The 20743-nt window shown below is 41.8% G+C and overlaps 1 protein-coding gene across 2 annotated transcripts; it reads right to left on the bottom strand.

Moving 5' to 3' along the window:
* Positions 1-465: 465 nt before the first annotated feature.
* On the bottom strand, positions 466-19385 carry mast1b (microtubule associated serine/threonine kinase 1b). Of its 2 annotated transcripts, none has more exons than XM_056752335.1 (27): positions 18947-19385; positions 15040-15068; positions 12738-12823; positions 12579-12654; positions 12358-12427; positions 12074-12234; positions 11908-11983; positions 11492-11701; positions 11297-11398; positions 10256-10388; positions 10102-10169; positions 9919-9995; positions 9365-9573; positions 9079-9217; positions 8285-8417; positions 8038-8203; positions 7843-7944; positions 7630-7752; positions 7449-7558; positions 7204-7358; positions 5730-5941; positions 5358-5570; positions 4951-5180; positions 4738-4860; positions 4518-4651; positions 4253-4440; positions 466-3849 (listed from the first exon to the last, which is right to left on the bottom strand). In XM_056752335.1, exons 1-27 carry the CDS (start codon positions 18983-18985, stop codon positions 2348-2350), a joined length of 4866 nt encoding a protein of 1621 aa, XP_056608313.1. In that variant the 5' UTR covers positions 18986-19385; the 3' UTR covers positions 466-2347. The 2 variants fall into 2 exon arrangements, with proteins under 2 accessions (XP_056608313.1, XP_056608314.1); XM_056752336.1 differs by having other exon boundaries at positions 5442-5570.
* Between the last annotated feature and the right edge of the window lie 1358 nt (positions 19386-20743).

Raw genomic sequence — 20743 nt, 5'->3', positions numbered from 1 at the left:
ACAGTGTTGGGTAAGTTACTCTGAAAAAGTAACTCATTACAAGTTGCATATTAAATATTCAATAGTGTAATGAGATTAATCTCTCCAAAAAGTATTTATTAACTTATTACTAATTACTTTCTATATCCTACATCAACCTTGATTAGTTAAGTGATTCAAGGATAGACATGAAACGGATTATTTAATTAAAAAAAAACTACATAAATTATTCTTATCGACTGACCAAAGTATGCAAATGTGATAAGGATGCATTAAAGCATTCATTTTTAAGCTAGACTTATAATTTTGATGTCATTTCCACCATCGAATATATTACACAGTTTTAGTTCTATTTTATCATAAGTAACTGTAGTTAAATTACAGATAAAATAAGAGTAATCCCTTACTTCACATTTTCAAGGGAAAAGTAATTGGGCGAAAGTACGAAAACAAATGCCACTTTCAGTTCAAAAACACTCAGACTCATTTTAGGCTTCTCTTTATCATTATTTTTGCACTTTATTCATATTTCAATTGCATTGGTCATTATAACATCGCCTGAGGTGAAAAATCATACAAAAAAGACATATAAACAATAACACAATAAATGAGCGTACAAAACAGATAATAACATGTGTCAAGTTTACGGAAGATTTATGCAGAGCAGCGTCTTGATGAATTTAAACAAACAAAATCATTCAAATAAACTCAACAGATAACAGACGTTAACCAATAAAGTGCATATTTAACATTGCTTAACTCGTTGCGTAACACTACACAATCTAGACACAGACACGGAAACCTGACATCATCTATCCTACACACACAAACCTGACATCATCTATCCTACACACACACACACTTCACAGCACAAACCAAGAGGTCAAAGGTCATATACACACTACCCAAATATAGAAAACACAATCACCCTTACAAAACACTACAATGATGGGATCAGATTGTAATACCATTTGATATCTACTAAGGTCTTTACACTACAGTGCATGTCCCAAAAACATGGTTCTATCACGGGACTTGTCTGAAAAACCACGGTTCTTTTTTGGTGGGTTGGTTTAGAAAGCTCCAGGGCTGTCATTGTTACTTTGGGTAAAGTGTAAAGTCCTTTATCGGCAAAAAAACCCACTCAAGAACGGATTTAACAGATCTACCGCGGAAAATGGCACCAACCCATCGTAACTCAAAACACGGGGAGCGCCCGTGCCATTCATGTAAACAGATACATCATCATCATCTCCACATGTGACCTGAACATCTTTCCAAACCATCAGATGTTCACTGAAAAAAATGGAATCATTAAGTATTAAAAGTGAATTAAAATGGATTCAAATAAAACACAAACTAACTTCTAAACATCACATACGCTTCACAAACTCTTCTGCAACTACTATTAGATCTGAAAGAATTCAAGTCCATCATTCACAGTGCATTTACTGACATAATCTTTCATCATGACATCACAATCATAGAGTTGATCTATTATTCTTCTTTAAATCACATTTTATTCTGCAGAGAGATGCCCGTTGTAAATATATAAATCTTCATTCAACCACAGACAAACATTTGAAGGTGATTTCACCCTCCCAAGCATCTCTACATCTTTTTTAATTCTGTCCTTTACGAGAATCGGTGTTAAATCACTCAAAAACAATTAAAAACAATACAGAAATATTTTAGTAACAACAGCTGATAAAGCCACTTCTGTGAACGTAAAACATTTTAATAAAAGACTTAACCAGATCAGATGTTCACAATAACAGCAGGGGTGTGCGTCAATGACATCTTATTCATGTTCGTCTTTGCCGGACATGTTGAGTGCAAATAGAAAGAAAACCGCAGGTGTGAGCACCTGTGCCAAACACATTAAAAGCTTTTCGCAATTTCTTAAAAGATGTTCAACCGCCCCCTCAGCATTGTTATCGTGACCTCGAGCATCAGATTGGTGCTGCTGTTGGCAGTTAAACGATATACGTGATGAAGATTTAACGTGAACACTTGAAGTACCTCTCATCTCTGAATCTGATATGATGATGACAGGTCAAGGCCTAAAGGAAGGGTGTGCAGTATTCACTAGCATTAGGTCGTCATATCTTATATTTAGACTCTTCTATTCACAATACACATGTAACATGCAGGAGAGACACAAAGGTTTGTTCTACATCCACATACGATGGTGCATAGATTCATAAGCCATATGCAAAAACAAACATATCTGACAACAGTCGTTTTGAAGCACCTTATTCCTGCTGCACAATTTTTAGTTTTCTTCGATTTGTCGTACAAGCGTATTTTGCATTGGTTTGATGGCTGTGGTGTCTTTAAACAGTCTGCTTTTGGGTTCGAGTGCTCATTACGAATGCTTCGAGGAGCTTTTCTTGTCGGCTTTTGAGGATCCGGGGCCGGGCCATGTTCCCGTAAAGCCACGACGACCGCCGGGCGAACCTTCAGATTTGCCCAACGTGGCGGCACGCTTGTCCTCGCTGGCTTTGGAGCCGCCGTCCTTGGATTTTCCACCATCTTGAGAACCCAGTTTCATGGGTCCCAATACGGTTTTAGCCACGCTGGTGAGCTGCGTCACAAAGCTGGACCTTTCACCGGGAGAACCGGCTCGGGATTTGCTTGTGCAGGGTGAGCGGGCGGTCGGAGACGGAGACGCGGGAGCCTCCTGACACCTCTCCTCGTGAAGGCCTCTGGATGGAGTTTGAATCTTGGGTTCGCGGGGTTTGGATGAGGCAGACGCTGCGTCTGAGATCTGTGGGGTTGAAACTTTAGATGCGTCTTTGTTGATGCTCAATTCTGAGTTTGGTGATCCTTTAATTGACTTGCTTGTCTCTGGAGTGGTTGTCTGTGTTGAAGAGGTTTTCTCTGTCATTGCAGTATTTCCTGCATCTTTGCTTCTCTCCAAAGGTTTTAGATCTTCTTTTTGAAGGCTGTGAGGTTTGAGTTCCTGTGATCCCGAGGTCAGACAAACCGGGGTCCGGTCTGGAGACTTGGGACCACATTTCATAGTGGTCGTATCCAGACTGATCAACTGACTCTTTCCAACATCCTTGACTGCATCTTTTCCTGCAGAACTGACGCTGAGCCTGTTTCGAGGGCTCTGAGACTCCGTCACCTCTTTCTTCTTCTCAATGGGTTTGTCTGACTGTGTTGTTTTAGCGTTTACAGTATCACTTGTAATTTTGAGTTCAGTCTCTTTCAAATAAAACTCACGTCTCATTGTTGATTCTTGCTTCGCAAGATTGTTTGTAATATCGATCACGTTCAAGCTGGCCGGAGCGGGGGTTTGGTCAGGTGGAGAGGGCAAGTTGCCGGGCGTGTTCTCGCCCTCAATCTCAACCAGGCTCTGCAGGGCATGCTCGCAGTGAAACGAATCCCGACGGTATTCTGCATGCACGACGTCCAGACCGTGCTTCCGGATGGAAACGCCAAGAGTGCCCTTTCGGTCCGAGCAAATGGAAGACGAGGATGAAGGGAATGACGGCGGAGCGGGCGGACCGAGCTTCTCGGCAGACTGAACCCGCTGGAGGAGAGGAGACCGGGGCGGATCTGCGCTCTTCGGACGTGGTCGAGTAATCGGAGGGGAGGCGTGGAGTTTGGCGGGGAAGGCTTGGGTGGTGTTGGAGCTGCCGAACGTGTGTCCTGCGATGGGCGGAGGGGAGGAGGAGGTGGGGGACGGTGTGTGGGCCAATGGGGAGAGGGGAATGTTCCCGGCGGATTTGCAGCGGGCGGAGCGATACTGCCGGTGGAGTTTTGGAGACAGGCCGTAAAGCGAGCTCGGCCGCATGTGATGGGACGCGGCGGGAGAGTTGGGCGTGCTGGATGCTGGAGAGCTGCTCTGAGATGAAGTACCTAAGGGAGAGGACACAACGAGTCAGAATCTGAGAGATGAAGATGCGTCAAAAACATTTAAATGTAAAAACACTCAAGAGATGAAATATCAGAAGCTAATTTTGATGAGTTGAATTACAATTTCTGCATGGTAGGAAAGATGCTTCAAATTAACTTGCGTAGGCCAAACATCATTCAAATACATAGTGTGACCCCTAATGATTTCATCACACCAACATTATTGCAAAAATCTCCTTCCAGTTTTAAAAAATATTCTTGTTCTGACTTTAGTTAAAAAGGTCTGTTTAAGCCAATTTCATCTCACAAAAAACAAGAATCAACATAAGGGCACCAGGGATTCAGCCTCATCTCTCGGCATGTGTATATGTATAATAGACTCTACAGCAGTGGGAGGAGATCTGACCGAGGTAGGCGGAGTCTGGAGGTGAGCGGTACGTCTGTGTTGGTGAGCGTGCGGACAGATTGTGTGTCGGTGAAGCCGGCAGACTGTCTCCAGACGAAAGCGAGCGATTCAGAGACGACAAACTCCGACTGGTGTGAAGCAGATTGGACTGTTTAGTGATCTTACGAAAGAGTGAGCTTCGCTTCTTACTGCAGAGAGAGAGAGTGAGAGTGAGCAAAGTTTTAAAATCATTGTACATGTGACATTTGTGTTTTTGTCTCCTGACCTCTCCTGTCCGTCTTTAGTCGTCTTCTTGACGCGTCTGGCCATCTTGGCTTTATAGCTGAGCTTCCGGGCTGGTCCGGTCTTTATCGATGTGTTTTCAAACGGTGTGGTGGTCACCATTACTTTACTGCCGCTCTAAAGTTCAACATACAGTGATATTTATCATCACTTGAGGAAAGTGAGAAAGTAGAATTCGACAGGACTGGTGTTGATGTCCATACCTTGAGAATGAGCTCCACCACCTCTGTGTGCACCAATCCGTGCACAGACTCCCCGTTCACATGGGTGATGAGGTCACCGGCACAAAGACCCGCCTCTTCAGCAGGACCGCCACACTCCACGTGCTGTCAATCATCACAAGTAACAAATTCTATACACCAAGTACCAAACGAGTCATGAGTGGGGTTATAAAGAAGACAAATAAGCGCTCATACCCAGACCATGTGGTGGACGCTGTACACATTGGTGTCACCCATGTAGACTCTGATGGCCCGCAGCGTGAAGCCGTACTTCTTCCCCGAGCGCTGGATGGTGATGGGTGACCTCAGAGCGCTGACCGTGGGCGAGTAGTCACGACTCGGAGACGAGTCACGAGACGAGGGATTGGACGATATGGAGCGAGGAGACATGGGACTGGCCAGTGGAGACGTGCCATGCGGCTCAACTAGGAGCGAGAAAGTAAACTTTTATTTATTCAACTGCTGACAAAGCAAACCTCCACATATGCATTAACAGAACAAAAATGGTGTTAAGATTTAAATTAAGATTTTTCTCACTATTTACGCTAGAAATAAATAAAGCAAAACATGAGGTTTTAAGTAACGGAGTCTGAAGGTCTCACCTGCAGGTATGATGACAGACAGCGCCGTGGCAGACGCTGATTTTATGACCTTGGTGCCGGAGCGAGCCACCGCATGTTTCTCACCTTCGGTCGGGATCTGATGATGTCGTGCTCTTCGCAAGATGACTTCGGTTCCAGCCCGGGGACTAAACGAGTCGGGCATGTGTGGCGGCACTGTTCCCGTGGCAACATCAGCCGTCCGCAGGAGTTTGTCTGAGAGAAGCAGGCGATGAATGTGAGACACTAATATGATAGAATGGCACTCTTGGGGTCCTTCGGTGTTTGTTAGTTCATTATGGAAATGATTATTTCGAGACATTCGAGCATGCACACTCTTCATCAGACCTTGTGTAAAGCAATGACAAATATCACCTGTAGGAGGCGCTGCAGATGGAGTAGATGTGGTCTCCTCTAGAGATGATCCTCTGGCTTTAAACACCGGCTGCCGAGCATGTGCGTCACTGTCGCCCTCTAGATGAGAAACAAAGCGGTGTGTGTCCACCAGAGCAGAGAAACGCCGGCGTGCACCCGGAGGACTGGAGTCGGATTCAGTGAAGGAGGATTCAGAACACGACAAACGCTTCCTAAAGAGAGATGGAGCCTGCTTTAGGGATGCAACAATACAGCTCACTCACAGTGCAATACGAATGTCGGTTTGTCACCCACAGTTCTTGGTTCGGTTCTGATGGTTTGGCAAATTAAAGTGTATTTTCATTGTTCTATGCTTATGTGACAGGAAAGTAAAAAAAGTTAAAAAGTATTTTCTTTAACTGAAATTCTCTTCATTTAACTTAAGCAAAAATCCACTTGTACAAATTCCTGGTTTATGGAATACATGTTAAGATTTACACTGGCAGCTCATAACAGTTTTTGGCTTACTGTTCATCAACAGGTCAGTAAAATATGCTTCTTGAAGAGGTTTTGCACACCTGAGTATTTATAAATATTGTGAATGACGCGAATCAGTTCAAATTACACAAAAAAAAAAACTCTCACAGCAGTCTAGTCTCACTCACATCTCATTTCATCTCAGTCTAGTCTCACTCAGTCTCAGTCCCGTTTTAGTTTAATCTCAGTCTAGTCTCACTCACATCTCACTTTCATCTCAGTCTAGTCTCACTCACATCTCACTTTCATCTCAGACTAGTCTCACTCACATCTCACTTTCATCTCAGTCTAGTCTCACTCACATCTCAGTTTTATCTCAGTCTAGTCTCACTCACATCTCACTTTCATCTCAGTCTAGTCTCACTCACATCTCACTTTCATCTCAGTCTAGTCTCACTCACATCTCACTCTCATCTCAGACTTGTCTCACTCACATCTCACTTTCATCTCAGTCTAGTCTTACTCACATCTCAGTTTTATCTCAGTCTAGTCTCACTCACATCTCACTTTCATCTCAGTCTAGTCTCACTCACATCTCAGTTTTATCTAAGTCTAGTCTCACTCACATCTCAGTTTCATTTCAGTCTCACTCACATCTCACTTTCATCTCAGTCTAGTCTCACTCACATCTCAGTTTCATTTCAGTCTCACTCACTTCTCATTTCATCTCAGTCTAGTCTCACTCACATCTCAGTTTTATCTAAGTCTAGTCTCACTCACATCTCAGTTTTATCTCAGTCTAGTCTCACTCACATCTCACTTTCATCTCAGTCTAGTGTCACTCACATCTCAGTTTTATCTCAGTCTCACTCACGTCTCGTTTCATCTCAGTCTTGTCTCACTCACTTCTCAAGTTAATTAACACGCATTAACTTCTTGGTCTCACATCTTAGTTTCAATTGAATACATCTCAGTCTCACTCAAATCTCATTCACTTCTCAAGTACAATGTGACTCACATCTCAGGAGATCGGGTCCTCCAGCTCTTTTCTCTGAGGGTCACACCGCTCAGACTTTCTCTTTTCCCTCGATCGTCTCTGTGAGTTTTGGGTTCTCTGCGAGTCACCGTGGGTTTGTGTTCCAGCTGAGACAGATGCTCCATACTGCTGTACACCTGTGACATTACCCATAATCCTCATCATACCGTCACTTTATCTGATTCAGAGACGCATTAACAGCACACTAAAGAAGACAAATGTGTAACCTTGCTGAAGCGTGGGGAACAGGAGGAGAATCGATGGATTTCCACCGGCTCGTCGTCATTCGTGTCATCCTCGTCGTACGACTGAACATGATGATATCGCTCGGATCGCGCTGGAAGAGAAAGATGTGTCAAGCGCTAATACAGACACCACAAATACACAAACACACCGCGTGTCACTTACTGTCAAAGTAACTGGTGTCCTCCTCCGACTCCAGATGAGGAATAAACTCTGCTTTCTGTCGGATGAGACTGCTCCAGTCCAGATCACAGAAAAACGAGTGCTGTTTCACCTCGAAGGCTCCGCCTGCACAAACACACACACGTATAAACACACACACTTCATGCCCGTGCATTCAGTGCGGGTGGGTCACATAAACGTGGTGTGTGATGTCACCTGTGCCGAGTCGGAGCAGCGGGTTGGTCTGCAGGAGACATGAGATCAAGTGCTGTGCATCAGCGGGAAGAGCATCTTCGTCTTCCGGCCACACAATCTCATCTACACACACACACACACACATTTATTTTAACATATAACTAGTGAGATCATCAAACACAAATGTTCAAAATGAGAGAGGAGTGAAGTTCACACCTGAGATGACCTGACCGAACAGCTCCTCAGGTGTGTCGCCGAAAAACGGCACGCAGCCCACCAGGAACTCATAGAGGATGATGCCCATGGCCCACCAGTCCACCGGCTTCCCGTAACCCTGACGCAGAATCACCTCAGGAGCGATGTACTCCGGTGTACCACAAACCTGACGTCATCAAACATCACTCGTGTGTTCTTTAAATAACAGTATCATGGGAGCTGATGAGACACAAAGATGATATCATACCTGTTTATCCAGGAACTCTCTGGTGTCCTTCTCGATGTGTCCCTCATACAGGTTTGTGGTGAGACTCATGAGACCAATTTTAGACAAACCGAAATCAGTGAGTTTAATGTGACCCATAGATGTGATCAACAGACTGCAGGAGAGAGAGAGAGAGAGAGAGAGAGAGAGAGAGAGAGAGAGAGAGAGAGAGAGAGAGAGAGAGAGAGATGTGACAAAGATCATTACACACAACCATCAAAGCGTATTTTTGCTGTTGTGCACATTTCAAAATAAGAGTAACATCATTAAACACTATGATACATCACACATGAAAAGATTAAAATGATGTAGAATTCAGACATGTTGGGTTTTCATGAATTATGGGAATTTTCCTAAACACAACCATACATAAAAAAAATATATATTTAATCACAATCATAAGCTGTTTGGGGCCAGGCACAGAGCTGACACACATATGAATTATATAACAGTTAATAATCTAATGACATTCATTAGTCTTATAGAATTTGTTCATCACCAGATGGCCAAACACATCACAGCATCCATTAAATAAATGTGAACGGTAAATCAGTTCTGAATTAAATCAATCAATTAAATGGCATCTGAAAGGGATTGTTCACCTGAAAAATCATCATTTATTCACCTCATATCATGTCAAACCTGTACGATTTTTCATTTCTTCAATACAAAAGAAGATATTTAGAATAGTGCTGATAACTAAACAACACTGAAATCGTCTGAACTGTCCCTTTAAATGAATATCGATGGAGTTCTTGTCTTGTTCACAGTCTTACTTGTCAGGTTTGAGATCTCGATGCACAATGCCGTAGTTGTGTATGTACTCTAGCGCTAGGACCGTCTCAGCAAAGTACATGCGAGCCATCTCCACAGGGAGAGCTCCAATGCTCTTCAGCAGCGTCGCACAATCTCCTCCTGACACACAGATGACATCAAACACAAGATCTTTACAATAAAAGGTGTAAATCTGCTTCTGTAGAGGTCGTTTCAACAATGTCTTATATTACGCGCAGACAAAGTAAATCAAAAACATACGGGAAAAGAATAAAGTGTGTGTCTTACCCTCCACATACTCAATCACCATACACAGGTGTCGTCTGGTCTCAAATGAGCAGAACATGCCGACGACAAACGGGTTCTCAGCGAAGGTCAGAATGTCTCGCTCTACAAACGCCTGCTGGATCTGATTCCTCAGAATGAGGTTCTGTTTGTTGATCTTCTTCATGGCGAAGCGCTGCTGAGTCTCCAGATGACGGACCAAATACACCGCCCTGAAGAAATACAACACAAACAACACAATCACTGACTAAACTCACTTGTGTCTGCGTGTGTTATTTGTATATTTGTTCATGTTTGTGTTTGCTTGTGTTAGTTTGAGCGTATGTGTGTGTGTGTCTAAATAATTGTATATTTGTTTGTGTGTGTGTGATTGTGTTAGGTTGCATGTGTGTTTGCTTTTGAGTGTGTATATTTCTGTATGACTGTTTGTATATGACTGGATGTATTTTTGTCTTTTAGAGTTTGCATATTTTCATATGTTTGTTTGTTGTGTGTATATGTTTTATGGATGTTTGTGTGTGTGTATTTAATATTTGTGTGTTGTGTTGTGCATTTACCCATAGGCTCCATTGCTGATCAGCTTGATGGTTTGGAAATCGGCCTCTTCAGGTGGTTTCATGGGTTTCATTTTTCCCTGAAACACAGAAGACAGATTTTAAACTCATGTGCACAGGAAGACAGAGACATCCGCTTCCTGTTATCACTGTAGATTTTATAGAGCTTAATGTGTGTGTTTTCACCTCTTGTGAATCATCTGTCTCAGGTGAAAGGGGTCCTTCAGTCTCCTGATGTTCACACGTGACCATCTCTGAACACACAGACGTACGGTTTACATGACTCAAACTCTCACTGTAATCACATGAGTGTGTGTGTGTGTGTGTGTGTGTTTCTCACCCTGCAGAGGGTCTCGGGTCAGACCCAGCTGACTGATGATGTATCGTGGGATGTCGGTCTTCATCAGATGACCTTCTTTGGCTTGATCTTCAGCCGCCTCCAACAGATGATAAAACTCTTCAGGGTTAAACTCCTGCACACATTTCACACAATATCACATCTTGATGTTTATTTTAAATAGCAACTGTTTATTTTTTAAATATATAAGCGTTATAGCACAAATATTATTGTTATTAAGAATTGAGTTTTACTTTGTCTTTCTTTCTTTCTTTCCGAAGGATTTAAGCAAACTAACTGTGTGTTCACACCAAATGCCAATGAAGCATGATACATGTTACTTTTATCGAAACATGAATAAAAAGGATCTTGCTTGGAATAAAGTGAGTGAGGGGTTCGGACAATCTGGTAGGTTGTCAAAAAATGAGAGATTCAATATATCTATATACGAGACTAAAGCCGCCTGGCAGAAGCCCCTCCCATGACACAAATCTGCGTCTGTTGTGAAGTGAATTTCACGCACGAATGAAGCGAGTAAAGTCAAAATGTTTATTCGCGCAAGTCGCGTTTGGTGGGAACGGTTATAAGAAAGAAAGAAAAATAGTAAGAGAACAAAAAAAGATGGATAAAAAGAAAGAGAGAGAAAGAGAAAGAAATAAAGATAGTAAAAAAAGGAAGAGAGAAATATAGTAAGAAAAAAGAAAGAAAGATAGAAAAAGAAAAATAAGAGAGAGAGAGAGAGAGAGAGAGAGAGAGAGAGAGAGAGAGAGAAAAAGAGGGGCAGTAAGAAAAAAAGATAGACAGATTCACTGAAACATGCCGGTTTCAATATAAATGTAAATGTGGTGGCAGGTTAAACCCTCTGTCGCTCTTTTGTGCTTCTGTTGTAGTTCACAAAACTGACTCTGAAGTGGAAAAAAAAATCTCTGAAGTGGAAATAGGATTTGTAGAGAAGGAGTAAAGTTTGTGGAAGATGTTGTTGAGCACAGCCGTTTGAAGGTCTGAATCTTTTCCCTCATGTGAAACACAACAGCAAAAACTCACCAAACACTCCAGAAGTCGAGCGGGTCGAGCGATGATGAAGAGAAGTTTCTTCACCAGCTCTGTGACGAAGGTCAACTCGGAGCTCTCCGAACGCTTGTAGGCCTGACGGTGACAGACATAAAGAGAGGTGACCATCCCTGAAACACATCTTTCATTTGATTTTGAGGTCCGACTGAATGTCGCTGATGAACTCACGTCATCCAGAAGTTTCTCCAGGTTCTCCTGCAGCTCATAGAAGTAGACGGAGGTGATGAGACCTTCACCGGATTTGGTCAGGCAGTCTCTGGCCAGCTCCACGATCTGATGATGGACGAAGCTCAGGACCCCGTCGGCTAACGGCAGAACGCTCTCAGGAGCGTATGAGTGAATGAAATCACACAACCTGCCCTCCATCTGAGCCGTGGCCTGACACACAACAAATACACACATACTTAAGATCTGTGACAACAAATGTTTATACATCAAGAGTTCAATTTATCAGACGAGAGACCTCGGCACATTGCTCAGATTTTGAGATACTGCAACCATTTATTTAATGTTAAATTATATTTTATTTCAGACTTTGAAAATCGAATAATTGACTCCCAACTGTGTGTGCGCGTGTGTTTTACCTTGGGAAAACGCTCCCTGTAAACATTATTCATCATGACGATCTCATTGTCATAGCAGGAGTGAGAGCGACCCGGACTGCAAACATCAGACAGAGAGGGAGAGTACGTAAAGATGTTTGTGTGTTTGTTTGTTTGTGTGTGAAAGTATAAATGTGTGTGTGTGTACCTGAGACTGCGTGAGCGGGGTCTCATGTGGGGTGAACAGCGTCCCCCGTCATCATCTGTGATGCTCTCTGTGCTGCCAAAGTGTTTGGAGAGAAAGTGAAGCTCGTCCATGGTGGGCTGAGACGGTAACGGATGCAAACGCTCCTGTGATGAACTGGAAGACTGGAGAGAGAGAGAGAGAGAGAGAGAGAGAGTTACAGAACATACAGAACAAACGTGTCACAAACGTGTCATCACACACACAGACCTGAGAATTGTGTGTGTTGAATGAAAAAAACAAAGTACCGTTGAACTGGGTGTGTTGGTGCCATAGCCAGAAGAGTGAAGAGACGCCAGTGACCATCGACGCCCATCTCTACAAACACAACACAAATTATTATTATCATCATCTGTCCATTAATGCACAAGGAATAGCGATGTGATTGGTTTACACAAACACTTTCAACTTCAAGAGTCCTGAGCATGTGTGTTTGCGTGTCTTTGTATCGCATGTGTGTTTTGTTTACCTCCTGGAGGAAGCGAAGGAGAAATGTGCAGGTGTGCTGGGAGAGAAGTTTCGAGGGCTGTCCAGAGGACTACTGCCTGTGTGGACACAAGTCATCTTATAAACAACGCGTACACAAACAAAGAAATCAGGAAGAGCTCATGGAGGCGTGTCCACTCACCAATGTGTCCAGGTAAAGGAGAATGTGGGCGGGGCAAAGTCGGGGACGTGGAAGTCAGAATCAGACTCTTCCTGTTACTACGGCAACTACAAACACACACACATATATATATATATTCAATTTTAACAGTCATCTATCTGAGAGAGAGAGAGAGAGAGAGAGAGAGAGAGAGAGAGATGATTTCAAATCTCTGTTTGACTGACTGGTTCAGTCTTTAGCTGTTTATCCAATAAATAATGTGTGCGTGTGTTGATAAAACTAGGTCATGTAAGCCAAGTGTCTATAAGACTAAAGCAACTGTCTTGCTCGCGCTCTTGCTCGCGCTCTCTCTGTCTCTCTTACGCCCAGATTAATGAAGTCAGCTCACGCATGACAGGAACGACATTCCAGTTATAAGTCGTGCACTGAACCAAACAAATGAATGAATAACTTAAATCATGTCATGAATAGGGAGCCGCAGGGATGAGTGGTTCCCTCGATCTGAAAGCTGATGCATTTTCCCCATTGACTTTTGGAAGATGTCATAAAATTAACTCTTTGATTAACAAATGTTTATGATGTTTACACGTTTTGTCATAATCTTTACAAGGTAACACCACATTTGTTACATTTGAAGGGGAAATACAACCGGCAGAAGTAAAAAACTAACACAATGAAATAACGTCCCCGCTATAGGAAGTACTCGCTTTAAGCAACTTGTTGGCAACCACTGTGTTTAAGGCTTTAAACTGTTGTCTTTTATGTCATAGTATAAAATGCGAAAATATTTCGAGGTTTAGCACAGACCTTATTACAGGCGATTTACCAAAAACCCAAACAAAAAACCCATAGAGTTTGGAGCGATGGAACCGGAAGTCATAAAATGCTAACTCGCTTCCGGGTTTTGCATACAAAGTATGTCATCTCCTCGGCTCCCTATGAATGAATAAATGAATGAATGAAAGATTCTCAGCTATGTGTTTAATACATTGTACCATGTGTAACCACACACACACACACACAAGTGGATGTAGGGGGTCTTAAGGGATAATCTTAAACAGTGCTCGGTCTACGCCCCTCTTTTAAAGAGACACCACACCCCTTAAAGAGACACCCTACATAAATAAACGGATCTGAAACGATGTGTTCGGTTAACTCATGTTACATCCAACACATCAAGATATTTAAGACAGACGGACAGAAGAACTGAAAATGCACAATATATAATAGAAACAAGAGTCAGTAAACCGCAGGTAATTTACGTATATTCTTAAAATCATCCGAATCCTGTGACCAATCGCTCCAGAGGCACAAAAAGAGCAAAACTATTTTGTCAAACAACATGTGAATACACAATAACAAACTTAATTCAATTAAACACTTTCCACAATGTATTAATCTACCCATTTAGGATCATTTTACCTTTTGGTGCGAAGAAACATCTTTAAAAGACACACAATAAAACAGCTAAATCACAGATGCAAGCTCTCCAAACTAACCAGCACGTCACGAGACACTCGCGTGTGTGGACTTGGTTTTTATATGTTAGTGGGGACCTACAATTGAATGCACTCAAACTCATCGGGACCCGTGTCACTGTGGGGAACAACATGGAGTTCCTCAAGGGGAAAAAAGCTTATAAATTTTACAGAACAAAAAAATGTTACTCCTATGGACTGTCCCAACGGAGATAAAACATACGCACGCGCGTGTGTGCGGTTAGACTGTCTGTCTGTTCTTGCACACTGGAAAAGTACAGAGGGAAGTGTGGGTAAAATCCCAAAGGCAACGGATGATACTACGGCAGAGTTAAAAGGGGGAGCAGGTGCAGCACATCCACTGTGTGTGTGTGTGTTTGTTTGTCAGTATACACAATAGAGGGATAGAGAGAGAGAGAGAGAGAGAGAGTGAGATCAATGATTTGTGATGACTGAATATAAAATCAGATGCAAAAGTCACCTCCGTCAAAAATGAGATCATGATTTTGAGTGAATACTCTCCACAAATGTAGCTTACATTACTCAAATCATTTAGCTTCAAAACCCGCTAAATACAACACTCTTCCCACGCTCGGACTGAAATATCTTGTATTGCTGAAAGTAAATGTAGGAGCCTAATGACAAAATGCTTATTTACACAAAGTCATCTGATGTAGAGGGCTTTGCATCTGAACTTTTCACATCTTCTCTCAGAACAGGAGTGACACAACATTCAGCTGCAGTCTGAACGTGTCTATAATGAATTATAACTGAATGAGAATAAAATGAGTCCTCCTGAACCAATGAAAGAATTTCTTACAAACAACACCCTGTGAGAAACTCACCTGCTGTTCTTACGTGGCAGAGGAAGATCCTTCACGGCACAAGACAGACGGACAGACACGGAGATGAAGAAACACAAACAGAAAAAACTGAGAGTTAATAACACAATACATAATGATCAAGACATCTGGACACTTACATTATACTTACAACCGCCTGAAGGTCATTATAAAAGATACTGAAATAACAATAAAGTAACATTCATTTGAATTGAAAACACTGCATGTCTCCATTTCTTAAGTTCTTCATTTTTTTAATCAGGTTTTTCTTAACTTGATTATTTTGGAACAATCTGTAAATTATTGTAAACTTTAAAACGTTCTAACAACCCATACAGTCTGAAATGGTTGCGTAAGTGAAATCTGCATTGAAATAAAAATGATTAAGTGCATGTGATCAGTGTGTGAATGCACTACATAGCACATCATATTCTTTCATTTGCCTTCCTGACAATCTCTTTCTCTCAAGGACTGATGCTGAACTTTAACCTTACAGCTCAACTATCTCTGCATTCACATATAATGGAAAACAGCATCAACTGGACTTAAAAAGATCAATATAATCACACAATGACACAGTTACACTCAATGTTAACACAAGTGTATGGTGGCCAAATTCACAAAGCCAGGGTACTTCACAGATTTTTCTCGATGTGAAAGCGAAACCATGATATGATGTCGACATTTTACGTTTGTATGAATAACATGTTTGTAGCAGCTTGAATCAGCAAATCATCAGAAGAGATCGAATACTGATAATCAATAAGTATATCAGTGTGTGTCTGCACACGTTCTGAATGCGTTCAACAGGCTTAAAGTAAAATCAAGAGCTTTGTTTAGTTGCTATCTTGACAAAAAACAACTAATATGTTTTGCATTTCAATTTTTGCCTTCTGCTTCATATTGATTATTAAGGAAAACTGAATCTTCTTTTATCCGTCATCAATCAAAGCAACATGTTTCCATGACATCACGATGGTCTCTCACTCTGATTGGTGGCTAGATGTAACACGTTTGAAAAGTTGTGTAATGGTGTTCTTACACGGAATGAATCCTCAGAGATGATTAAACGTGGCGGCTTAGTCTAGCTCTCTATCGACAGGAGGTTAAACTACCTCTGAATGAGCCTGCAGCTCAATTCACTGTAAATAACTCAACAGATCCCAGGCCCGTGAGGATTACAGCAAACATCAACATCATCTAGTATGTTCAACTGTACTTAGGTTTAAACCATGCTTAAGAAAACCAGCGTATGAAATAAAATGAAAACATCATGTTTTACAGATGAGTGATGTAAAGAAGAGGATCGGAACTGTTGAGAGAACGTGAAGAGTAACTTCAGCACCACGGACAGCGGCAGCGGCCATTTACATGACATATCTTTAACATCTCAGTTATTTCTCATAGACATCAATGAGATTAAATAGAGAGAAAATTGAAGCGTTTTCTAAAGTCTCACGTGCCTCTCAGATATTTCTGATCAGAAAGAGTCAGAAAATGTTTCGGTCATTAGAGTTTGAGAAGAGATGTCAACAATGTGTCAAACTGAGCTAAGATTTGGTCTGCAATCAAAAGTCAATATTATTGAAGACCTCAATGTGAACTCAAACATCTACTCATCAACTTTCCTAGAAATCCAGATTATTCAACCTCTACAATCTACACTCATTTACACCTTCGCACTCTACCACATTCATTTACATTCTCATTGATTCTCTTTTTATTTAAATTTAAGGAAAAACATCGGAGACTAAAGGACTTTGCACATACAGTCCGCAATTTTCATTTGTGTTTTTTCGTATTTGGCTCTCGTTTGTACGGTGTCTCTGAATTGTTAAAAAAGGCCACTAAAAAAATGCTTGACCGATGCGAAAAACGCAGAAAATCGAACACTGTCCGAATGTTTTTATGACGGACGAAAATTTCGGAGGCAGTGTGTAAATGTGATTGATAAAACGTGAGGTCGTATTTATTTTTTAACGTGCAGACATATCAATGTGTAATGGCCTTGAAATCTCCTGGGCTTTGACAGAGCAACATCTAAGCAATAAACATTCCGTTCTTTCAGGACAGTTCATCAACCTCAGTATTTGTGACACATCCAGTTTGACCTCGTATTAATCTTACATAATAAATTCAGACTAATTCATTTAGAAGAAGTACTGTCTTAGTTTTACGAGTTTAATGTCAGAATATCAAGCAGGGATTCCTTAAGTTCATTATTATGAATTCATGAGTTGCTATCTTCATAACACGAAGCTGAAGCATCTGTTGTTTCTCTCCCGATGAAAGATTTCTGTGTTTGTTCCACTGTGACTCACATCTTTCATTTGACACTGTAATTGAATTTTTCCTCCCCAAACCCTGTAAAAGCTTCCCAGAAACCCAGAGGAGAAAAGAAGCCCAGCAAACTGATGTGGACATATGAAACTTACTCACGACGAGCAGAGAGCCGCCAGGCCAAGCACTTTCAGCTCATGTAATGGACCATTACAGACACTCTCTCTCTCTCTCTCTCTCTCTCTCTATCTCACTCTGACTTTTCTCCCAGTGTATTGACAGTATTTAACTCTCATTTGAAAACGGGAGTTTTATTTGAAAGAGATTGATGTGGGTTGAGTCCTGTTTTAATGTACTGTAAGTCTTTGAGAAATTAAAAAACGTAACTCTGATCGAAAAGGGTAACATCACGTCTGTTTGCTCAAACCAGATTGACTTAAATGACTTCCAAACAATAACAGGCCAACATTGTATATTTTTCTTTCCCACCAGTTTTACAAAACACAAAAAATGCCTCCGGCATCAGACATGTGATGATCATCAGGGGATCTAAGGTTTAATGAAATGGCGTTGACTGGGCATCATGCCCTCTGTTTGATGCAGACCCTTCGTTTCTTCTGCCAACCAACCTCAGAATCTCAGCATCATTAGGTTAAAAGCGCGTCCACACCCGTCTGTGACGGATCGCTGCGTCGTCTGATGCCATTTTCAACGTTTTCCAAAACTGTTTTTGCTAATGGATCCACTATCGGAGGAAACGTGCACCAGATCCTCTCGATTTCTAAAAATCATTGACCTCTGTGAGTTTGAGTTCATGTGATGACCAGTTAAAGAAACAACAAAATAAAAAATGACAAATGCCACAAAACAATATAATGAAATCAAGATTATAAGTCTATATAAGACACAAGTGCTATATTCCAGATGTTGTGATGTCATTCAAAATCTTTCAACACGACTGAACAGTTATGTGAAGCTCTGGTGTATTGAGCGTGAGATAATTTAAGAGCCGCATGCATACAGCAGCCCACTTACAACCATCTAGAATCGACCTAGAGAGGTGAGACAACAGCTTCTTATATGCATGCGGTACCCTACTGCATGATGGGAGTGACCTTTGACCCCAGGGACCTACGGTTGCACCATATGGCAGCAACAGTGCAGCCAAGGCAGGGGGTGTTAACAGAATAACCTCTTGTCACATGTGACACACAAACACTTTATTTGTGTAAAATAAAAATAATGAAATCCACACATATCATTTAAGTCATTATATATTTCTATATTATGATGGTTTGTAGAAAACATGGCCTTTTGATTGCATTTGTAGTAAATCTTTTGTTAATGTTGTAAGAGGTGTGCTGCTGCTGCTGCTGCTAGCGCACGATAACACACCGCAATACCACGGTGATCCAATGCATACCGTGGTACTAGGCTATTATCGTTGTATGTACATGCGAATACCATTGTACTATGGCGCGCGTGCATTAAAGTAATGTTGACATCAAATGCCGCGGTATTTGTTAATAAACACAATGCTATATTAGCACCAAAAAACATGTCCAAAGATCCACAGTATGTCCAGAGAAGCATTAAATAACTACAGTACATGTGCGTAAAGAGATCTGACCTGCAGACGCCTGCGTCTGATTATTCCCGAATCATCCATCGTGTGTCCGGTAGAGATGCGCGAGGATCAGACGAAACCGAGGATCGCAGTCGCGCTGGAGGCGTCGCGTGACCGGATAACCGGAGGATGCGCGTCACGAGAGACGTGTGGATACGGACGCTCTCATCAGTGCGCTTCACGAGCGATCGTAACCGAGCTCATGTCGATCCGCCGAGAGACCGAACGAGCGATTTTAGACAGACCGAGCGGAACGGAGGATTCGCGAACGCACGCCCGTGACGTCATAAAGAACGTGCGTGCTTGTGTGCGTGCGCGAGACCAACTCGAATGCCAGCAAGCCCGTCCCCCTCTCTAATCTTCAGTGTTTTCATTCATCTTTCTCGATAAACCAAAGTATCTTTAGGCAAAGTCTCCGCACTCGGCGGCCATGTTTGCGACGCTCCGGGAACTGGGCGGCTCAGTCTTATGAGACCAAATCCCATCTACTTGAATGAGGAAAGAATGGGGGAAGAGGAACCGATGACTAAGGTCAAAAGGAAACACCACTTTACCCAGCGACAATAAAACATGACATCAACGTTTCTTAAATTTGAACTGCATTTAAAGCCCCCTTTCCCAGGTTTCTCCAGCGCATGCGCAAATGACAATCCCTTCACAACACCGTACAGAGATCTTTGTTCAGATTCGTCATGATTGAGTGTCCCTCTCTCTCTCTCTCTCTATTCTTGTTGAACCACAGTCAGTGATGTTAAGCCCACACTGCTCCCCCAAAAGAGTCATCATAGCAGGGATGGTCATGAAAAAAAATCTTTGATACATACATATAACCTAATGACTAATAATATTTCACAATTTATATGACACCTTGGTCATTTTTTTCTGTAACAATTGAGGCAGACTTTATGTCATGTGTCATCTAATGTTGTATCCCAATGCAATGGAAGCAACAAATAAAGTACACACTGCCAATCAATCACAAGAAACTGACCTGAGTGGTTTCATTTTACAAGGTTTACAAAGAAAACAAGACTACGACAATAAAATGCAGGAGAAGAAAGAAAGACGCAGAAGAAGAATGGGACGGAAACAGGAAATATTAATTTCCAACGCATGACAGATGATCAGAGAAATTAGGCAACAAGAAAGAATAAATAAGAGCTTCATGTTCATGAGTTTTGAATTAGAAGTTGTAACTGAGGTTGAAGCTCCGGTCCTGCAGGGTCTCGTTGCCGTCTGAACTAAACCCTGTAAGCATAAAGGTACAGGTGTCAAACAAGAGAAACTTTCCGTTTCATAATGTTTAATGAACTTCATGTAGGCTTTACAACATACTGTGTCAAAAGTACTAACGCTCAAAGAAGGAAACTCAGATGCTTAGACCTGCAACCGGTCTCATGGTGTGAGTATGTTTAACTGAAAGATCACAAAAGAAACTCTCAAGCAAGTCTACTGAGAAATGCTTCTGAGTTTGGTACTGCCCACAATTTCTCTCAAACAGAAGGTCGTTTGATTTGGAATTGGATTGTAAACATAAGTGTTGGAGTGTTTGGTTATTCAGGCGGGATATCAAATGCAATCTGTCATGTGCTGTGGTTGAGCTTAGAATGAATCACAGACTGTGATGAGTCTTTCACAATGACACTGTGGAGAAGTAAACAAGATTGATGACATCACTATAGATCAGCTCATCTGTTTACTAAGTAGAATATCACTATAAAGTGATATGACACCTGATTTTTATTCATTGTCATCGTTGAGCTTTCTGTTTCGTGACAGTGCAGTTAATATTAATTTAAT

This window comes from Triplophysa dalaica, chromosome 7 (genome assembly GCF_015846415.1).
Source record: "Triplophysa dalaica isolate WHDGS20190420 chromosome 7, ASM1584641v1, whole genome shotgun sequence".
NCBI classification, from domain to species: Eukaryota; Metazoa; Chordata; class Actinopteri; order Cypriniformes; family Nemacheilidae; genus Triplophysa; species Triplophysa dalaica.
Note: the sequence above shows the minus strand (reverse complement) of the source record. Positions and strands in the feature narration are given on the sequence as shown.